Source organism: Chiloscyllium punctatum, chromosome 2 (genome assembly GCF_047496795.1).
Source record: "Chiloscyllium punctatum isolate Juve2018m chromosome 2, sChiPun1.3, whole genome shotgun sequence".
Lineage (NCBI taxonomy): Eukaryota > Metazoa > Chordata > Chondrichthyes > Orectolobiformes > Hemiscylliidae > Chiloscyllium > Chiloscyllium punctatum.
This window is the reverse complement of record NC_092740.1, coordinates 32,060,979-32,081,464: the sequence shown is the minus strand read 5'-3', so window position 1 is coordinate 32,081,464 and position 20,486 is coordinate 32,060,979. Positions and strand designations below refer to the sequence as shown.

General features: G+C 40.9%; 1 protein-coding gene across 3 annotated transcripts in view; it reads right to left on the bottom strand.

Moving 5' to 3' along the window:
- The window catches only part of LOC140495797 (organic cation/carnitine transporter 2-like), a 138,831-nt gene that overhangs the window by 55,846 nt on the left and 62,499 nt on the right, over positions 1–20,486 (bottom strand). For all 3 annotated transcript variants that reach the window (XM_072594919.1, XM_072594929.1, XM_072594938.1), the window contains exons 2-4: positions 17,457–17,560; positions 16,160–16,314; positions 2,568–2,739 (exon numbers count right to left, since the gene is read on the bottom strand). In XM_072594919.1, the coding sequence (XP_072451020.1) occupies positions 2,568–2,739; positions 16,160–16,314; positions 17,457–17,560 (431 nt within the window). The remainder of the gene's footprint in view (positions 1–2,567; positions 2,740–16,159; positions 16,315–17,456; positions 17,561–20,486) is intronic.

The window sequence follows — 20,486 nt, the reverse complement described above, 5'->3', positions numbered from 1 at the left end:
CACTGTTCTTTGTTTAATTTTGGTCATCGGGAAACCCAAATAAGATTCTGGGAGCCTAGATCAATTCCTCCATGGCAGATTTGAGCTTGATTTTTAAAAAACAAAAATCAGGAACGAAGAGTCCTGATAACCTTGAAACCACTGCCATCTCTAAGGTAATTAAGAATGGGCAATAAATTATGGCCTATCTAGTGATGCGCACATCAAAACATCGTAAACGCTTTCCTTAAAAACGTGTGCCCATATTTCATGGGACTTAAAGGAAGAGTAGCCATTCAGCCCTGCCATTCAATTTGGCCAATCTGAATGTAATCCAAACTCCATTACTCTCAGTCAACCAAAAATACTCAAACATATTCAAACCCTGCCTCCAATGCTTTCTGCGCAAGTGAATTGTGCAGACTAACAAATCACTGAGAGATAAAAGTTCTCCTCGCTTCCATTTCACTTCTCATTCTTCAACCTATCTAACCACTCCTCATAAGATAACCTCTTCATCCATGAAACTGTTTTGCTTCTGCCACATCATATTCTATCTTAAACAGGCATAATAGCATTCCTATAGTCTGTATTCCTTTACAAACTAGCAGAAACAGTAGGTCTCACCACAGACGATGGATCTTCTAATCTCTGCTCTCTCATTCCAAGTGGTGGAAGCTAAAGACTGGAACAAGAGAGTAAATGGAGAGCAAGGTGCCAAGCTACAGGTTTGTCAGGCATTTATCTTTTCTTGATTGCATTCCCTCATGCCATTCCTCCTACTGAAAAGTACATAAACTTTACTACTCAGCAACCCTCTCAAACCTCTAATTTTGTTTTCCTGTAGATGGGCCAGAGTCGGAAAGTGTGATGCTGGAAAAGCACAACCGGTCAGGCAGCATCCAAGGAGCAGGAGAGTCAACATTTTGAGCATAAGCTCTTCATCAGGAAGGCGAAGGAGTTTCATCAATGAAAAGATCATGCTCTTCCTGATGAACAGCTTATACACGACACTCCGACTCTCTTGCTCCTCGGATGCTGCCTGACCGGCTGTGCTTTTCCAGCATCACACTCTTCAACTCTGATCTCCAGCATCTGCAGTCCTCACTTTCTTCTTGTAGATTTGCCAGACCAAAAGAAAATCACAGGAGTTGAAACATTCTGTTCTACTGCTGGGGTTTCATTTAACACTTGAAATTTGTTGCTCATCCTATTTAATTAGGCAATTTTCAGATATCCATCATGCCTTCCTGAAATAGACACTGGGTCTCTGAATCTGTTCTTGAGATTGACAATTCAGAGAAGAAGGAAATACCTCATTCAGGTCTTCCAGCCACAGATGCAAACCAACAATGGAATTTCACAAAGAATCAACAATTCTTCTTCTAATTCCACAGTACTCCCAAGGGCTTGTTGTGATCACAATGACACCCTCCTGCTGTCCTTAGCCAACACCCCTGCCCTTGGGTTTAGCCCCAGTGCTTCTGGTAGTGAGGCACAAATAGAAAAAAATTATTTGTGAAAGCCTTTGGGAGATACAATTGGTCATGTCACATCCTATGAACCATTAACAAATAAATCAAGAAGTCATTGGCAGTGGACCCTGGCACAAAATCTGCTTTCGAGCAATTTACACCATTCTTTTCCTCAGCAGATGTCCAAGGAGGAAGTAGCCAATTCACTACCTTGGTGACATAGTCTTGGTGACCACTTGGTGAGCTACCAAACATACATATGCACCATTACCAAGACTTCCAATTCATAAATATCACCTAATTTCATCTCTGCTCCAACTCATCTACTTATCCACGTTCTTGTTACCTCCAACCTCAACAAACCCAACATGCTCCTTTTTCTTTTCCCACCTTCCTACTGACACAAACTTGTATTCATCCAATACCTGATGCACAACAAGTCCTATCACCATAACTCACTGATCCACATTGGCTCCTGTTAAGCTTAAAAAATGTCTTAAGATTTTTAGATTCTCATTTCTACCCAGGCCAGATGCACTACAGATAGTCTCCCAATGCCTTCAAAACCTCTTTGTCTCTTTGCCTCTCTTTGTCTCTTCCTCCTTGACATCATCTTTAAAACCTACCTCTTTGACTAGGTTTAGCTACCTCAGTATAAACATATCTAGATTAGATTAGATTACTTACAGTGTGGAAACAGGCCCTTCGGCCCAACAAGTCCACACTGCCCCGCCGAAGCGCAACCCACCCATACCCCTACATTTACCCCTTACCTAACACTACAGGCAATTTAGCATGGCCAATTCACCTGACCTGCACATCTTTGGACTGTGGGAGGAAACCGGAGCACCCTGAGGAAACCCACGCAGACACGGGGAGAACGTGCAAACTCCACACAGTCAGTCGCCTGAGGCGGGAATTGAACCCGGGTCTCTGACGCTGTGAGGCAGCAGTGCTAACCACTGTGCCACCGTGCCACCCACTATCTGTTTAATGTCAGATTTTGCTTCATGACGTTCCTTTTTCCTATTTGGGATGTTTTATTGGATTAATGGTTACATGATAGAAATATAAGTTGTTACTATTCATTACAGCTAAATGTAAGTAACTCACCACCAAAAAGGAATATACAGAATCTCTGGGATGGTCAAAGCTAGCAGTAACATCCTCCAATCCCGGATATAATATGCAAAGACTGGCAGAATAATGTAGCCTACAGCGTAAAACATACAAACACCAAGTGTCGAGTAAGCAGTCCTCTCAGCTTTACCAAGGAGTTCAGTTCCTGGTCAGTGAAGGAAAGAAAAGAATTTAAATTAGATGATAATCAGTAACCAAAACCATGATTATTTGTTGCAAATGTATATGTGGAAGTTCCAGAAATTTAACTTCAGGACATAATTTTACTCTCAATATTCACAGTTATAATGACAGTGCCCATAGCTCGTGAATTAGTTTTTATAAATGTTGCACTATGCAGATTTGAAGGAAACCTCCAGAGAATTTGCAAGCAATGGTAAAATTATATTCTATGTGGTAAAATTGGACAACATTTTTCTGCTTGTACAGGTGACCAATGGGGATATCTATGTTTTCTGGCAGCATGGTCTGTTGCTCTCTCAAAAACAAGCATTCAGTGTCTGGGCGCTTCCCCCCACTTCACCTGATGAAGGAGCAGCGCCCAAAGGCTTGTGATTTGAAATAAATCTATAACCTGGTGTTATGTAACTTCTGACTTTGTCTATCCCAGTCCAACACTGGCACCTCCACATCATAACGTTCTAGAATATGAGCTTTCTCTGTGAGCAGTACTGACCCGTTGACATCGAGGATTGGTGATGAGCCAGTAGACCGGGGCCCATGGACAGAGTTCATAGCATCATAGCTTCTCTTCCAGACATTGTGGTCAACAAATGACTGAGGTTCATCTGCTTTCCAGTTCAGTCTAGTGTCTTACATCTCTCTAAGCTTGCACGGCAGAGTCCCATGAATGCTACAGTAATTATGTGTGGATAGTGAGAAATTGTTATCAAGGTAAACTCTATAGAGTCCATGTTTCTCCCCAAGTAGTTTCCAGATTACCTCATTGATTCAATCAAATCAATCGCAACTTTTATGAGTGTTAGGTCCAAGGGCCTTCAAGACACTATATCCCTGAAAGTCCATTCTTACCAAACACAGGCAACTTTCACAGTTTTCTATGAGAGATCTCTTTATGGCTGTTTGAGCCTCAGGTCAAAGGGCTGAATTATATGCTGAGGTTGGGCTCTCTGAACCTCTTTTGAAATATTAGACACAAGCCTGCTTCTGCACAGCATACTTGCATTCATTACTTTCATTTTTCAAGTGGTGGCCCATTCGTTTATATAAAGCAGGACTTCCCTTTGTCTACAGAAAATATTGGCCAAGTGGAGGGCAACAGCTCTGCTCACTCACACAGGGTCAAACAAGAGCTGGCACTGCAGGACGAGACCTTCAGCAATGGACCCAGGACATTGAGTGAAGGCCAAACCCCTCTGAGGCCAGACTGATAGGTCCCTTATGGAAAGAGTTGAGGGTAAAACACTGGACAAGGTAGGAGAGGGGCTGGACTTGTGGAGTCAAAAATGGTAGCAACATCTGATTGGCATAGGTGGCCTGGAAATGAGTCACTCCTCTGCTTTACTGACCAGCAGCTCAGGGTGTTAAATTTTTCAGGCTACAAAGCTGGATCCTGCTGCCATTTATATTGGAACAAGTTGAGGCTCTTAACTAGGCACACATTTCCAACTTCAGGGCCTCAATTTCACTACATGTATTGCCCACTCATTGCTTCCTTTAAAATCATGGTCAGGAGACACTTGTGGTGTAGTGGCAGTGTCCCTACCTCTTGCGTCATAAGGCATGAATTCAAGTCCCACCTGCCCAATGGTGTGTCATAACATCTCAGAACACGTTGACTGGAAATTATCTAAAATCATGATTGGGACATGGGGACAGTAATGACAAAGCTGTCAAAACCATGGTCACCTAATTTACAGGTCCAGTCACCTGTTTTCTTGTTTCTGATTGGATCATAAAGTTCTGCCCAGGGAAACCAGCCCATGAAGCACCAGAACACAGAAGGTAAATAAGCACAATGCCAGACATTGCACCAAGGTGCTCTCAGTTCAGAATTCTGAAAGCAAACTATTGTCAAATCTAGAATGCATATTTTACAAGGTGTCATACCAGTTATTTTTGGGATAATTGCTGATCTTCGTCTGCTTGGTTACAGAAAAGGAACAGTTATGAGGTAGTCAGCTATGCCATGGAAGCAAGTCCCAGTGATAGATCCAAGCTCCAAGACACATGGGGAGCAGGAATTATCAGTGGAAAGGAAAGGAATTGCTCAGAAAATGTTCTATTCAATGATTTGTTGCCTTATAACCAACAGCACTGCTCAACCTTCACCCTCTTCATCATCCAGGCCATTGGTTTTGCACTTGCAGCTGTTGATGTTCCCCCAGTGTGGCAGCTTCAATAGTAATCACAACAGCATCCCCATGTTTTTGAAGAGTATTATAGAACTGTGTAATTGCAGTGAAACAGCAACTCTGCAATAGCTTTAAGATTGAGCTATTCATGCTTTTCTGTAGTATAGGTGTAGTGTGGATGGAATATAGTTATATATGACCTCAACCTGACAAAAATCAAGCAAAATGGCTCTGAAAGTTTTAATCGCGTAAACCCACCATGTATACAAATTTAGCAGAATAGCATGAAGATCACCTTAACCAGTCTATCAGTTTCTAGATTCTTCCTATCAGCTGGAAGGCTCAAGGAGTTTGCCAACACTAATTGAATAAATGCCCGGAGATTAAATCATGTGACATTTAGCCATGTGGCATTGGCCAATATTCAGTCACATTTGTCATAGCTGAGTGTGTTAGTGCTCTAATACTCTTGAGGTACACAAGAAGCTATTAAAATCCGGTATACAATTTTGAAGTGTTTTGGAAATATGTTAATTTTAATATGAGTGATAAACCATAAGATTGTACAAATTACCTGGAAATATCATTTACTCAATGCAGAATTTAAAGAGCTACTTTACCTTTGATTTAGTTGTAGTGCATGTGTTAACAAATGAACTCGTAAAATAACATTTTAATTTTATTTTAAATTTGCTTTGAACTTTTGGTGGTTGTTACCCTACAACTTAAAGGGATTAGTTAGTGTTGTTTTAATACTTATTTAAAGGAATATAAAAAGAACTGGTTTTAGAATGTTAAAGTGTGCGAGAAAAGAATATTGTAAATGGTGTCTGGTTCTACAACTCAGATTAATATATTTCATAAGTACATTTAATAGACACAGTGGTGAATTTGGAGCACAGAGTATTTTGGTGCATCAGTCAAATCAGATTGCATATTTTTAGAGTTAGAATGATGATTTTAATTGCCAGATAAAAATCTGCAGGTTGCCACAATTGAAATTATTTCAAGTAGAAACCTGGAATTTCATCATAACTACTCTTTCAGTAGAGTTACTATGTTGACAGAGGAGAAGCTATGAGGATATCTTGTCCTTTGCCTGAAGTGAGATGAAGGCCTGGCAGTAGAGGACTGATAGATGGAGCTGCAAAGATTTGACTGCATGGAAGCAGGTGCCATTTTATTGAACTTTTGCATCAGGGAAGAGTAATCGGAGTAGGATCTCTCTTTTTTTGAGTCTCAGGCTGCACCCAGGGGAAAACTACAAGGAGTCAGGGGAGATGCTTTAATTGATGGTGCCAGGCTAGATATTGGGTGGTTTTGATGCATACAATGATGTACTGGATCTGCCAACTTTTGTACATCCTGATTAGATGCTACAGCCACTTTGCCAAGGAATGAACTCTCAACATCTTATCCAAAAGGATGTATTGCAATTAGGGAAAAGTGGATAGACTCCAGCCATTTTTATCACATGGAGTACAACATTCCATAAATATTTTGAGTTTTAAATTTCCTTCTGAATGTTTCTGCTAACAGGTCAAAATTGTTAGATTAGCACTATAGGATGTACTTGCTAAAACACAGTAATGCATACTATCAAATGGCATAATCAGCATTTCTGTCAACACTTTTTATTGTTAATAAATCAAAAGCACTCAGAAAACAAACAAATACTTACGGTTCTTAAAGTATCAATAAAATTATATGTGATAATAGTCAGAGTGTTCCCACTTTCAGTTATTTTAATCAACCTGTTATAGATATGAAAGACACAGCCCTGGGGCAGGTGACACTTGAACTCAGGTCATTACCTCTGTGCCCAAGACCCTTATGGACACTTGTAGCTTACACTAAATGGAATTGCTGTTTGTACTCCCATTGTTGGTAACTCTGTGTCCAGTAGAATTGGATTTGTTGGGCCATCCATGGAGACCAAAACCCACTAACAAATACTGAAAGGAATTAGAAAAGCTGCTGGAACACAAAAGGCAGACATTGTTCACCGTACATGGTTATCAGTTTTGTTCTGATGTAGCTAGTTAAGTTCATAAGGGGAAACCAGTGAATGCGATCTACTTGGACTTCCATAAGCTTTCCATGAGGTCCCACAAAAGAGATTAGCATGTATAACTGAAGTGCATGCGACTGGGGGTAATGTATTGACATAGACAGAGAATTGGTTATCAGACCGGAAACAGAGTAGAAAAAAGCTGGTTATTTTCAGCTCCGGAATCAGTTCTTGGACCCTAGCTATCCACAATGTATATTAATGATTTAGATGACAGAACTAAATGGAACACCTCCAAGTTTGCAAGATGGTAAACTGTGAGAAAGATGCAGAGATGCTTCAGTGTGAATTGGACAAGATGATTGCATAAATGCATGGCAGATGAAGTGTAATGCAGGTAAACATGGGGTTACCCACTTTGATAGTAAAAACAGGAAGGCAGATATAGACTGGGGAAAAAAAAGGTGCAATGAGACCTGGATGTCCTTGTACACCAGTCACTGAAAATAAGCATGTAAGCAGTGAAGAGACAAATGGTATGTTGGACTTCACAATGAGAGGATTTGAATACTGGAGCAGGGATGCATTTCTGCAATTGTACAGGGGCTTGGGGAGACCACATCTGGAGTAATGTGTACGCTGTTTTCATATCCTTATCTAAGGAAGGATGTTCTGGCTATGAAGGGAGTGCAAATGAAGGTTTATCAGACTTTCCTGAAATGTCAGAACACATATGAAGAGAGACTGGATTGGTTAGGACAATATTCACTGGAATTTAGAAGAATGGGGGGGACCTCAAAGAAACATGAGGTTCTAGTGTGACTGGACAAGGTATAGGTAAATGTCTCCAATGACTGGGGAGTCCAGAACCAGATGTAACAGTCTCAGGATACTGGTAGGGCATTGAGACTGCGATGAGGAGAAATTTATTCTCCCAGAGAATAGTGGGCCTGTTGAATTCTCTGTCACAGAAAGCGGTTGAAACCAAAACATTGAATAGAGGTATTTCTTAAAGCTAAAGGATATCAGGCAAAAGTGGGAAGGGGTTATGGAGCAGGAAGATTAGCCATAACCATGAATGGCTGAATGGTTTACTCCTGCTCCAATTTTCTATGTTTCTATTTTTCTATCTGTCACCTAGCCACCAACTCTACTAGTTTGTTTACATTTCTACGTTTTCGTCCTCATTGTTTACAGTACTTCCAAGTTTTGTATCATCCATAAATTTTGCAATTCTGCTTTGTGCACCAAATTCTAGCTCATTAATATATCAGGAAAAACAGGAGTCCCAATATTGACCTTTGAAGAATGCCATTACAAACCTTCCTTCAGTCCAAATAAAATGCATTTGTTCCCTGCCACTCACTCAATTTTGTATCCATGTTTCTAATGTACTTTTTATTACATGAGCTACGATTTTACTGACAAATCTGTTGTGCAGCAAATTCATTTTGAATGTGTGTGTACCACAGCTATCCTCACTGTTACCTCTTCAAAGCACTCCAACCAGTTAGTTAAACATGATTTGCCCCTGACTAATCTATTCAGGTTTTCTTTAATATACATGCATTTTTGAGTGACTATTGTCCTTAAGTATTGTTTCTGGAAGCTTTCCCAGCATCAAAGTTCATGTCCTTCTCGTTATTTTATCCACACTTTTTCTTTGTCACCTTAGTCTCTGTTAATTTCTCATTATCTCGGACTCTCAATTTGTTTGTCATACATTCTCCCATTTCCTTTTCATTAGACCTTGACTGTGTCTGAAAACTATTATTTAGTATGAACCATCTGAATACCATGTACTAGGCAACTTGAAACAACAACTGTTTCTTTGGAGGGAAGCAGGGTGAAGTATCCAAGATGAAATAGCTAAAGGGCCATCAGACTAGCCTAGAGCTACACTGCAGTGCTGTCAAAGTGAATCGAAAGGATCTTTGACTGACTCCCTTACTATACCTGAGGAAGTTATCTCCAACTGTTCAACTTCAGAAGCTAACAGAATTGCAGCTTCTGAACATAGCTTTTTTTTTCCCAATTTCATTGCCATTTCTTTACAGAACCTTTCAAGCAAGCCAGCCCTCAAATAATTCTAGATTACTGATCAAATTTTCATCTTGAGATGTAGTTTTATACTTACTTATTTTAAATCTTTATTATTGTTTTAGCCAATCACTCTACCATGTTTTTATCGAAATAACTTTCAATATAGTACTTTTGGAATAAACTGACTTGTCATCTCCTTTAAAATGAAGATATGCTGCTTGTTATTTTTGAACTGAAATACCTTAAAAATATATAAACAAATTTTAAGTTCATGGACTACTTTGATGAAATGTCTGATAGGAGATTGTGACGATGTATATTTTATATGCTCAAGCATCTAAATTGATACATGTGGATATTATCATTTTCAGTAGTTATAACTCTACATTATTATAGCAACACAAATCTCAGCCACTGTAATAATAATAAACAAGATATTTGGATATGAGAAACAAAAACAGAAGTTACTGAAAAATCTCAGCAGGTCCGGCAGCATCTGCGGAGAGAATGCAGAGTTAACATTTCAGGTCCAATGACCCTTCTTCAGAATTGGAATATGGCGTATCAAGGTGTGAGTAAGCAAGGGGTGTAATAACGATGAGTGTGTGAGCAGCAGCAGTGGTTGACATACTCTGGGCTACTGTTTCCAATTTGTCAACAAGTTGTTAATAAAGTTAATTATTTGGTGTTTGATTAGAAGTAATCTCCAAACAAGAACTTAACAGAACCACGTTTGAACTTTTCAACCACATACAGAAAACCCTAAAGCACTCCAACATACCTCTCTTGTGAGAACTCAGCACACACTCAGAACTGAAGCCAGCTTTGGAGGCTTTGAAAAATCCTTCTAAATATAAAATATGACCAGCCAGTGTTGGTGTTAGTGGTCATAATTTTGAAAACAAGAACCACTTGTAATTCAAATATTTGCTATTTGATTTCTTATTGTCACATGTACCAAGATACAGTGAAAAGTATTATTTTGCATGCTAGCCAGAAAAATTAGAGCTTGCATAAATACATCAGGGTAATAGAACAGAATGCAGAATATAATGTTACAGCCGCAGAGAAGGTGTAGAGCTAAAGTAAAAAACCAAATAAAACAATGTGTCACCTTTCATTTAATGAACATATTCTACAAGCACAGCTTGGCCTACAATCAGAGTGTTTTAAAAACCAACACATTCAGCATTCGATACAAAAATTCCATTGAATTCCTCTTGAGTCACTTTGGCTTTGATATCATTTTAAGGATCGATTTCAGGATCAAATGACACTCTTTTCAGTTACAGAATGATCCCTTTACAACAAACGATCTTCCTCTCCCTTCACTGCATTAGACATTTACATGTCTTCACATTTCACATTATCACATCTCACAGTTTGATAACGAAACCACCAAACGTAAAGCAAGACAATACACATACCTTGCCCTCTTTGCGAAAGTTTATTCTTTATCAATGTTTCACATATTCCATTTGATGAAAATATAATCCTTGAATGTCTTGTTGAGGGAAATTGGAATTCATTGTTTCATCTGGGATGTGATAGAATGGGTGCTCATATTAATGTCACAGTACGCTAATGAATTGCTGGAAATACTGACAATTTTGGTATCAAATTCTTTTGGTAGTCTGAACAACTTTGGAAGCACTAGGCACCTTTTTATTCCCATGAAGTGGCTACATCAACAAGCTATTGTGCTGAAACTTTTCCATGACCCACTTTGGAACATTTTAAGTGGGTACTGATGCAAGTATGGTTTTATTTTTAATACTCACTCATAGGATGTGGGTGTCACTGTCGGGGCCAGCATTTATTGTCTGCCCCTAGCTGCGTTTGAGAAGGTAGAAGTGAGCTGCCTTTGAACCATTACAGTAGTTCACTGCTGTATGTAGACCCACCAAGCCCTTACGGAGGGAATACCAGGATTTGATCCAACAACATTGAAGGAAAAGTGATATATTTGCATTTGCAAGTTAAGATGGTGACTGGTGTGGAGGGGAATTTGCATGTGATGATGCCATATATTTGCTTCCCTTGTCCTTCTAGACTGGGTGGCACATTGGCTCAATGGTGCCTTACAACGCCAGGGAGCCAGGTTTGATTTCACCCTTGAGTGACTTACAGTGTGGAGTTTGCATATTCTCCCTGTGACTGCATGGATTTCTGCTAGATTTCCTCGCACAGTCCAAAGATGTGCAGATTAGGTGGACTGGCCACACTAAATTACCCATAGTGTCTAGAGATGTGTAGGTTAGGTGTGTTGACCATGGAAAATGCAGGGTTACAGGAATGGAAGATGGGGATGGGGTTGGGTCAGGGTAGAATGCTTTTTGGAGGATTGGTTTGGATTTGTTAGGCCAAATGCCCTGTTTCCACACTGTAGAGATTCTGTGGAAGTCGTCGTGGATTTGGAAGGTACTGTCTGAGGACAATTAGTGAATTTTTTCAGTGAATCTTGCAGATAATACACACTGCTGTCACTGAACACTGTCAGTGGTGAAGGGAGTGGATGTTTATGGGATGCGACACCAATCAAAAGGCTGATTTCACCTGGATGGTGTCAACCTTGAGTGTTGTTGAAGCTGCACTCATCTATGCAAGTGGGGAATATTCCATTACACTCCTGATTTGTGCCTTGTAGGTGGTGGACAGCCTTTGAGGAGTCAGGAAGTAAGTTACCAGCTACATAATTCTTCGCCTTTGACCTAGTCTTGTAGCCATTGTATTTATATGGTTCATTCTGTTCAGGCTCTGGTCAAATGTAATGCCAAAAATATTGGGGTTTCAGTGATGGTAACGCCATTGAATGTTGTTCTGGTCATGCTGCATTTGAACATGGACTGTTTTAGTATCTAAGGAGTTGCAAATAGTGAGGAGTATTGTCCAATCATCAGCGAGCAACCCTATTTCCAAGCTTATGGAGGAGGGAACGTAATTTTTGAGGCACCTGAAGATGGTTAGGCCTAGGACCATAAGACCATAAGACATAGGAGTGCAAATAAGGCCATTCGGCCCATCAAGTCCACTCCGCCATTTAATCATGGCTGATGGGCATTTCAACTCCACTTACCAGCATTCTCCCCGTAGCCCTTAATTCCTTGTGACATCAAGAATTTATCAATCTCTGCCTTGAAGCCATTTAGCGTCCCGGCCTCCACTGCACTCCGTGGCAATGAATTCCACAGGCCCATCACTCTCTGGCTGAAGAAATGTCTCCGCATTTCTGTTCTGAATTGACCCCCTCTAATTCTAAGGCTGTGCCCACGGGTCTTAGTCTCCTCGCCTAACGGAAACAATTTCTTAGCGTCCACCCTTTCCAAGCCATGTATTATCTTGTAAGTTTCTATTAGATCTCCCCTTAACCTTCTAAACTCCAATGAATACAATCCCAGGATCCTCAGCTGTTCCTCATATGTTAGACCTGTCACTCCAGGGATCATCCGTGTGAATCTCCGCTTGACACGCTCCACTGCCAGTATGTCCCTCCTGAGGTGTGGGGCCCAAAACTGGACACAGTACTCCAAATGGGGCCTAACCAGAGCTTTATAAAGGCCTAGTAGCACATCGCTGCTTTTATATTCCAACCCTCTTGAGATAAATGACAACATTGCATTTGCTTTCTTAATCACGGATTCAACCTGCATGTTGACCTTTAGAGAATCCTCGACTAGCACTCCCAGATCCCTTTGTACTTTGGCTTTATGAATTTTCTCACCGTTTAGAATGTAGTCCAAGCTTGTATTATTTTTTCCAAAGTGCAAGACCTCACATTTGCTCACATTGAATTTCATCAGCCATTTACTGGACCACTCTCCCAAACTGTCTAGATCCTTCTGCAGCTTCCCCACTTCATCAGTACTACCTGCCTGTCCACCTAACTTCGTATCATCGGCAAACTTCACTAGAATGCCCCCAGTCCCTTCATCCAGATCATTAATATATAACGTGAACAGCTGCGGCCCCAACACTGAACCCGGCGGGACACCGCTTGTCACCGGCTGCCATTCCGAAAAAGAACCTTTTATCCCAACTCTCTGCCTTCTGTCAGACAGCCAATCCTCAATCCATGCCAGTAGCTCATCTCGAACACCATAGGCCCTCACCTTACTCAGCAGCCTCCCGTGTGGCACCTTATCAAAGGCCTTTTGGAAGTCTAGATGGACCTCATCCACTGGGTTTCCCTGGTCTAACCTACTTGTCACCTCTTCAAAGAATTCTAACAGGTTTGTCAGGCACGACCTCCCCTTACTAAATCCATGTTGACTTGTTCTAATCCGACCCTGCTCTTCCAAGAATTTAGAAACCTTGTCCTTAACGATGGATTCTAGAATTTTACCAACAACCGAGATTCGGCTGATTGGCCTATAATTTTCCATCTTTTATCTTGATCCTTTCGTGAACAAGGAGGTTACAACAGCGATCTTCCAATCATCCGGGACTTTTCCTGACTCCAGTGAATTTTGAAAGATCTCAACCAACGCCTCCGCTATTTCCTCAGCCACCTCCCTCAGAACTCTAGGATGTAGCCCATCAGGGCCAGGAGATTTGTCAATTTTAAGACCTTTTAGCTTTTCTAGCACTATTGCTTTTGTAATGGCAACCATACTCAACTCAGCCCCCTGACTCCCTTTAATTGTTGGGATATTACTCATGTCTTCCACTGTGAAGACTGAAGCAAAACACTTATTAAGTTCTCCAGCCACTTCCTTATCTCCCATCACTAGCCTTCCAGCATCAATTTGAAGTGGCCCAATGTCTACTTTTGCCTGTCGTTTGTTTCTTATGTATTGAAAGAAACCTTTACTACCATTTCTAATATTACCTTCATATTTGATCCTCTCCTTCCTTATCTCTCTCTTTGTTATCCTCTGTTTGTTTTTGTAGCCTTCCCAATCTTCTGATTTCCCAGTGCTCTTGGCCACTTTATAGGATCTCTCTTTTTCTTTGATACATTTCCTGACTTCCTTTGTCAGCCATGGCTGTCTAATCCCTCCCCGGATAATCTTTCTTTTCTTGGGGATGAACCTCTGTACAGTGTCCTCAATTATACCCACAAACTCCTGCCATTTTTGCTCTACTGTCTTCCCCGCTAGGCTCTGCTTCCAGTCAATTTTCGTCAGTTCCTCTCTCATGCCCTCGTAATTACCTTTATTTAACTGTAACACATTACACCCGATTTTTGCCTTCTCTCTTTCAAACTGCAGACTGAACTCTTCCATATTATGATCGCTGTTTCCCAAGTTCTTACTTTAAGATCTTTTATAAAGTCTGGTTCATTACATAGCACTAGGTCCAAAATAGCCTGCTCCCTTGTGGGCTCCATGACAAGCTGCTGCAAAAAGCCATCCTGTAAGCATTCCATGAATTCCTTTTCTTTGGATCCACTGGCTACATTATTTACCCAGTCTACCTGCATATTGAAATCCCCCATGATCACCGTGACCTTGCCTTTCTGACATGCCTTTTCTATTTCCCGGTACATGTTGCTCCTCTGGTCCTGACCACTGCTAGGAGTCTGTACATAACTCCCATTATGGTTTTTTTGCCTTTGTGGTTCCTCAATTCCACCCACACAGACTCCACATCATCCGACCCTATGTCGTTCAGTGCCATAGATTTAATTTTGTTCTTAACTCACAAGGCCACCCCACCCCCTCTGCCCACCTCCCTGTCTTTTTGATAAGTTGAAAATCCTTGGATGTTTAACTGCCAGTCCTGACCCCCCTGTAACCACGTCTCTGTGATGCCTACCACATCATAATCATTCACGATGATCTGTGCCGTTAGTTCATCTATTTTGTTACGAATGCTACGAGTATTCAGGTAAAGTGCCTTAATGCTAACTTTCTTATCATTAGAGATATTGGAAGTCATAAGATGTCCTAAGTTATCCTTCCTTTTTGTTGCATTCCTGGTCTGCCTCAAGCTTAAATCCACCTGCATACATGCTATCCTCCTGCTTATCTTTCCATTTAACTCCATACTCCCTGTCGCTTTCACTTTCCCTTCCCCCCCAACTCAGAAGTTTAAAGTCCAACTGACCACCCTATTTATCCTCTTCACTAGAACATTGGTACCAGATCGGTTCAGGTGAAGACCAACGGTACAGATCCCCCGGTTCCAAAACTGATGCCAATGCCCCATGAAGTGGAATCCCTCTTTCCCACACCAATCCCTTAGCCACGTGTTTACTTCCCTAATTTTCTTATCCCTATGCCAATTGGCACGTGGCTCGGGCAGTAATCCTGAGGCACTCTTGTGGAGACATTCTGGAGCTGAGATGACTGACCTCCAACAACCACAACCATCTTCCTCTGTGCCAGGCATATCTCTAAACAGAAGTGAGTTTTCCCCTTAATTTCCATTGATTTGAGTTTATCTGGAGCTCCTTGATTTGAAAGTGTGGTGCTAGGAAAGCACAGCCAGTCAGGCAGCATCCGAGGAGCAGGACAGTCGATGTTCCTAGCTGATTATACCCTTACTGTGGAGCTCCTTGATGCCATACTCGGTTTGAAGTGACCATGTGATTTAGTTTTGAATGCTCCTTCTCAAGACCAGGCCAGTGGGAGTTCCCTAAATTGTTGGTGCCTTTAATCTTGGTCATCTTGTTCCGTTCTTGCACCAGTTTTTCATTTACACCAGGCTGCCTCAATATAGTACAGTCATTTGATGAGTTAGCAAGTGTTACAAAAATTAGCTTTCTATGTTACATTCTTCTCACATGAGAACTCTGCTCTGTTCAATGGCTACTATGCTGTGTCTTCTCTTTGTGGTCTTGGTTTAAACTTCTCCACAGCACAGTCTGTACCACCAAAATGTAACTCAAGCACAATCCTAAATATGAACTTCTCTACTGAAAAATCTCCTAATGCACATATAGTCTTAAATGCACATATATTAACTGGTGTTGACACATACGCTAATCTATGCTTAAACATTTTAGCACTGTAAAAAGGAGTTATCTTACATGCTAGGTCAACTTATATGCCATGATTGATGATACAGATATTTCTAAGTGTTCTTTTGGTTAAAGAAATATGCATGGGAGAATCCAAATAAATCCATTTTTTCAAATTTGTCAAGATTCTACTTTTAAAACATTGAAAAAGTAAATTAAAAATATTCGTAAAGAACTAAGTTTTATAAACTGTATTAAGATTCTAATGAATTATAGACTGAAAATAACTTACCAAGAACAAATGCAGCTACATAATTTGAGATATCTCCAAACCCAATAAAAAAGCACAATATGCAGAACACCTCCCAACTCCAGGAGACCACTTGAATGAAGCTCAAGACTGTTTGTATTATCATAGCTCCAAAAAGGACAATTTTTCTCCCATACCTTTAAAAAATGGGAAAATATGAAAGTTCAATTACTGACATGGTTTATCTCATTTTATATTTCTATATACTTGATTTTAAGAATTTCCCTACCCCACCCATTAATTAAACTTACCTATCTTGATCTGAACAGTTTGGCTGAGTTATTCTTTCATGGGATCTGGGTGTCACTAACAAGGTTTGCAGTTAGTTGTCCAACCTTAAGTGTCTTTGAACTGGGTAGAATTCTAGGCCATATTGGAGGGCAGTTAGGAGTTAAACATATTACTGTAGATCAGAGACACACACAGATCAGGCAAGGTTGGTGAATTTCTTTCCTAAAGGATGTTGGTGCATTTTTTTTTCAATGAGCTTTTGATTCAGGATTTTAGAAATTTAAGTTGTTCCCAAAGGAATATCTGGGACTCTAGCCCACTGGCATTACCACAAGGCCACATTTCCCCTGAGTTCCAAATCCTGCCTCTGTGGGGCAGAAATCACACTGTCACTTCATTAAGGCATTTCCTTCGGGTATTGTCTTTTTAAATGTTCAAATTGTCTACTAGGTAGTGAGCAATATGCCTGCCTTGTAAAAGGCAGCCCATTATCTCCATATCTCCCTTCACATATGTCTGAGTATTTCTAGTATTTTCCAGTTTTACACCAGAGGCCAAAGGCTGGAGCTTGAAGTCAATTTTGCAGCAGAATGTACAGGTTAAAATTGCTGACACACTCAAAAGGTGAAACCCTGGCAGAGGAATGTATTGCCAGTTCAGACTAAAACATGTCTGACGGCACAAATAGAGGGAAAAAAAGCACGGAGTTGGAACAAAGTTCAGATTATTCTGAATGGTTTAAGGTGAAGAATAGCACTGACTAGTGAAAAGTGTCTGAATTGAAATGGAGTCTGAAAATTTAATTTTTTTTGTTTGGAAACGAGACTGTTGCTGTCTGTTTTCAGGAACTTCCAATGTCTGACTTACGCAAGTTGCCCTTTTATTCCAATACCAAAGATTAATGAGCCAAGAAATCCTGTCTACTGGACATCACTGGTGTGAATGTGAACAATCAGCTGCATTTACATTCCCAATGGATTGACTCATGACATTGACCTATAATTGGAATAATTTCTGTATAAGCTGAATACAAGGATTATAGCTGTACCTGTCTGAAACATGTCCAGAGATGAACGCACCACTTGTCATTCCCAGAAAAGTCACTGACATGGTAAAGGGACCTTTCCAATTGTTATCACATACTAGATCCCACTGCAAAAAAGGCGAAATAAATAATTATAATCATGCAAATACAAAATCTCCTTTTAAAAAAGAGAACACTCCTTTAAACAATATCATTAGAATAAAATTCTTGTAAATCTCATATGGAAAGCTCTTCCTCTATCTAAAACCTTGTACAAATGTTTAACTTTTCCTCAGTTTACATCTTTTCATCTTTTCTTGCAGCACAGTGGGATGTGACTCTTTGGCTTTCAATAGCCTTCTGATGTTTTACTCAAGTAAGAATACTTCATTTGAATGTTACAGCACATTTATTACACTCTACAGGAGTCCTCAATTTACAAACGCTTAACTTACAAATGCTCGTACTTTTAAAGACCTGACTGACAAACACCTCCCGGACTTACTTGCTTTCCATTGTCCTGTGTTGTACTCTGTTTGCACACAATTTAACTTGTGAACAGACTCAAGAACAGAATCTGTATGCAACCCGGGGACTGCCTTTACTGACCTTTTTTTAAATCCAAGAACCATCTGCGCCCACTTTCTTGTTCAGTATCCAGAATCTGCTTCAATGGCTACTTGAGGCAAATTGCTAAATATTCTGAACACCAAGACACCACTTCACCTTTACACACTTCAGTAGTTATAGCATCCTTGGAGTCATAGAGGCCTACAGCACAGAAAAAAGACCCAGCAGCTACAGGAAAGATGTTGTGAAACTTGAAAAGGTTCGGAAGAGATTTATAAGGATGTACAAAGTTAAAAATCACACAACACCAGGTTATAGTCCAACAGGTTTAATTGGAAGCACACTAGCTTTCGGAGTGCCGCTCCTTCATCAGGTGGTGAACTATAACCTGGTGTTGTGTGATTTTTAACTTTGTACACCCCAGTCCAGTGCTGGCATCTCCAAATTATAAGGATATTGCTGGGGTTCGAGGGTTTGAGCTGTAGGGAGAGGCTGAATAGGCTGGGGCTACTTTCCCTGGAAAGTCAGAGCCTGAGGAGTGACCTTATAGAGGTTTATAAAATCACGTGGGCCATGGATAGGGTGAATAGCTAAGGTATTTTTCCCAGGGTAGGGGAGTCCAAAGCTAGACGGAATAGATTGAAGGTGGGAAAGGAAAGATTTAAAAGGAACCTGAGGGGCAACTGTTTTACGCAGAGCGTGGTGCATGTACAGAATGAGCTGCCAGAGAAAGTGGTGGAGGTGGATACAATCACAACATTCAAAAGGCATCTGGATGGGTATATGAATAGGAACAGTTTAGAGGGATATGGGCCAAGTGCTAGCAAATGGGACTAGATTAATTTAGAATATGTGGTCGGTATGGATGAGTTGAACTGAAGGGTCTGTGTCAGTGCTGTACATTTCTATGGCTCTATGATTCCATAAGTCTGTGCTGGAAAAAAACAACCTCCTCATTATTTATTTTCAGCACTTGGCCTATCATTTTGCAAACTTTGGCATTGTAAGTGCATCTTCAATTTGAGACCTTTGGTGTCTCTTTGACTGGTGAAAACAATTCTTCACCTTGACAGTTGTTTTCTCTCTCTCTGCATCTGTCCATGACGGTATCAGTAGAAGTGACCACCTCACAGTCCATGTTGAGGCTAAGTCCTGTCTCCATTGTATTTTATGGGATAGATGTAGAACAGGTCTAGCAACTCAAGACTGGGCATTCATGAAGTTCCTTGGGCCATGAGTAGCAGCAGAATTGTACTCCAACACAATGTACAACCTCATGGCCTGGCACAACTCCCAGTCAACCATTTCCATCAAGCCAGGGGTCAACCCTGGTTCAATAGAAAGTGCAGGTAGACAGTTCAGGAACAGAACTAGGCACACCTAAAAATGAGGTGTCCACCTGGTGAAACCACAAAACAGGACTAATTATATGCCAAACAGCAAAGCAGTAAGTGACAGACAGAGCTAAGTGATTCCACAACCAAAAGTCCTGCTATACCCAGTTAGAAACAAGTTATTTAAACAACTCAGTGGAGCAGGATGCTACGTGAATATCCCCATCCTTTATGAGGGAAACTCCAGCCTATCACAGTGGCTCAGTAGTTAGCACTGCTGCTTCACAGGGATCCAGATTTGATTCCAGCCTCGGGCAACTGTCTGTGTGGAGCTTGCACATTCTCCCTGTGTCTGCGTGGGTTTCCTCCCACAATCCATCGGTGTGCAGATTTGGTGAATTGACCATGCTAAATTGCCAATAGTGTTCAGGGATGTATACTTTCAGTGTATTAGGCAAACATAGGGTAGGGGAATCAGTCTGGGTGGATTACTCTTCAGAGGGTCAGTGTGGACTTGTTGGGCTGAAGGGCCTGTATCTACACTGTAGTGATTCTAATCAGTGCAAAACATAAGGCTGAAGCATTTGCAACAATCCTTACAACGTCAATACTTAAAACAGTTACAAAATGCACTGCAGAAATTCACCAAGGCTCCTTACTCAACACCTTCTAAACCCATGACCACTTCCATCTGGAAGGACAAGGGTATCATTTCCATGGGAACACCACCACCTGCAAGTTTGTCTCCAAGCCACCCAACATCCTGACTGGGAAATACATCATTGGCCTTTCTGTGTCACTGGTTCAACATCCTAGAATCCCCTCCTTGACAGCATTGTGAATCTAACGACAGCACATGGACAAAAGAGATTCAAGAGGGAACTCACCAACATTTCTCCAGGGGTGGGAAACAATGCAGCCCCAACCAGTGACACTCACATTCCATGAGTGAATCTTTTAATAAGTCAAATATTCGACCCTCATACTCTGCTTTAGGAAAGACATTATGAAACTTAAAAGGGTTCAGAAAAGGATGCTGCCAGGGTTGAGGGGTTTCAGCTGTAAGGAGAGGCTGAATAGGCTGGAGCTATTTTCCCTGAAGTGTCAGAGGCTGAGGGGTGACCTTATAGAGGTTTATAAAATCAAAAGG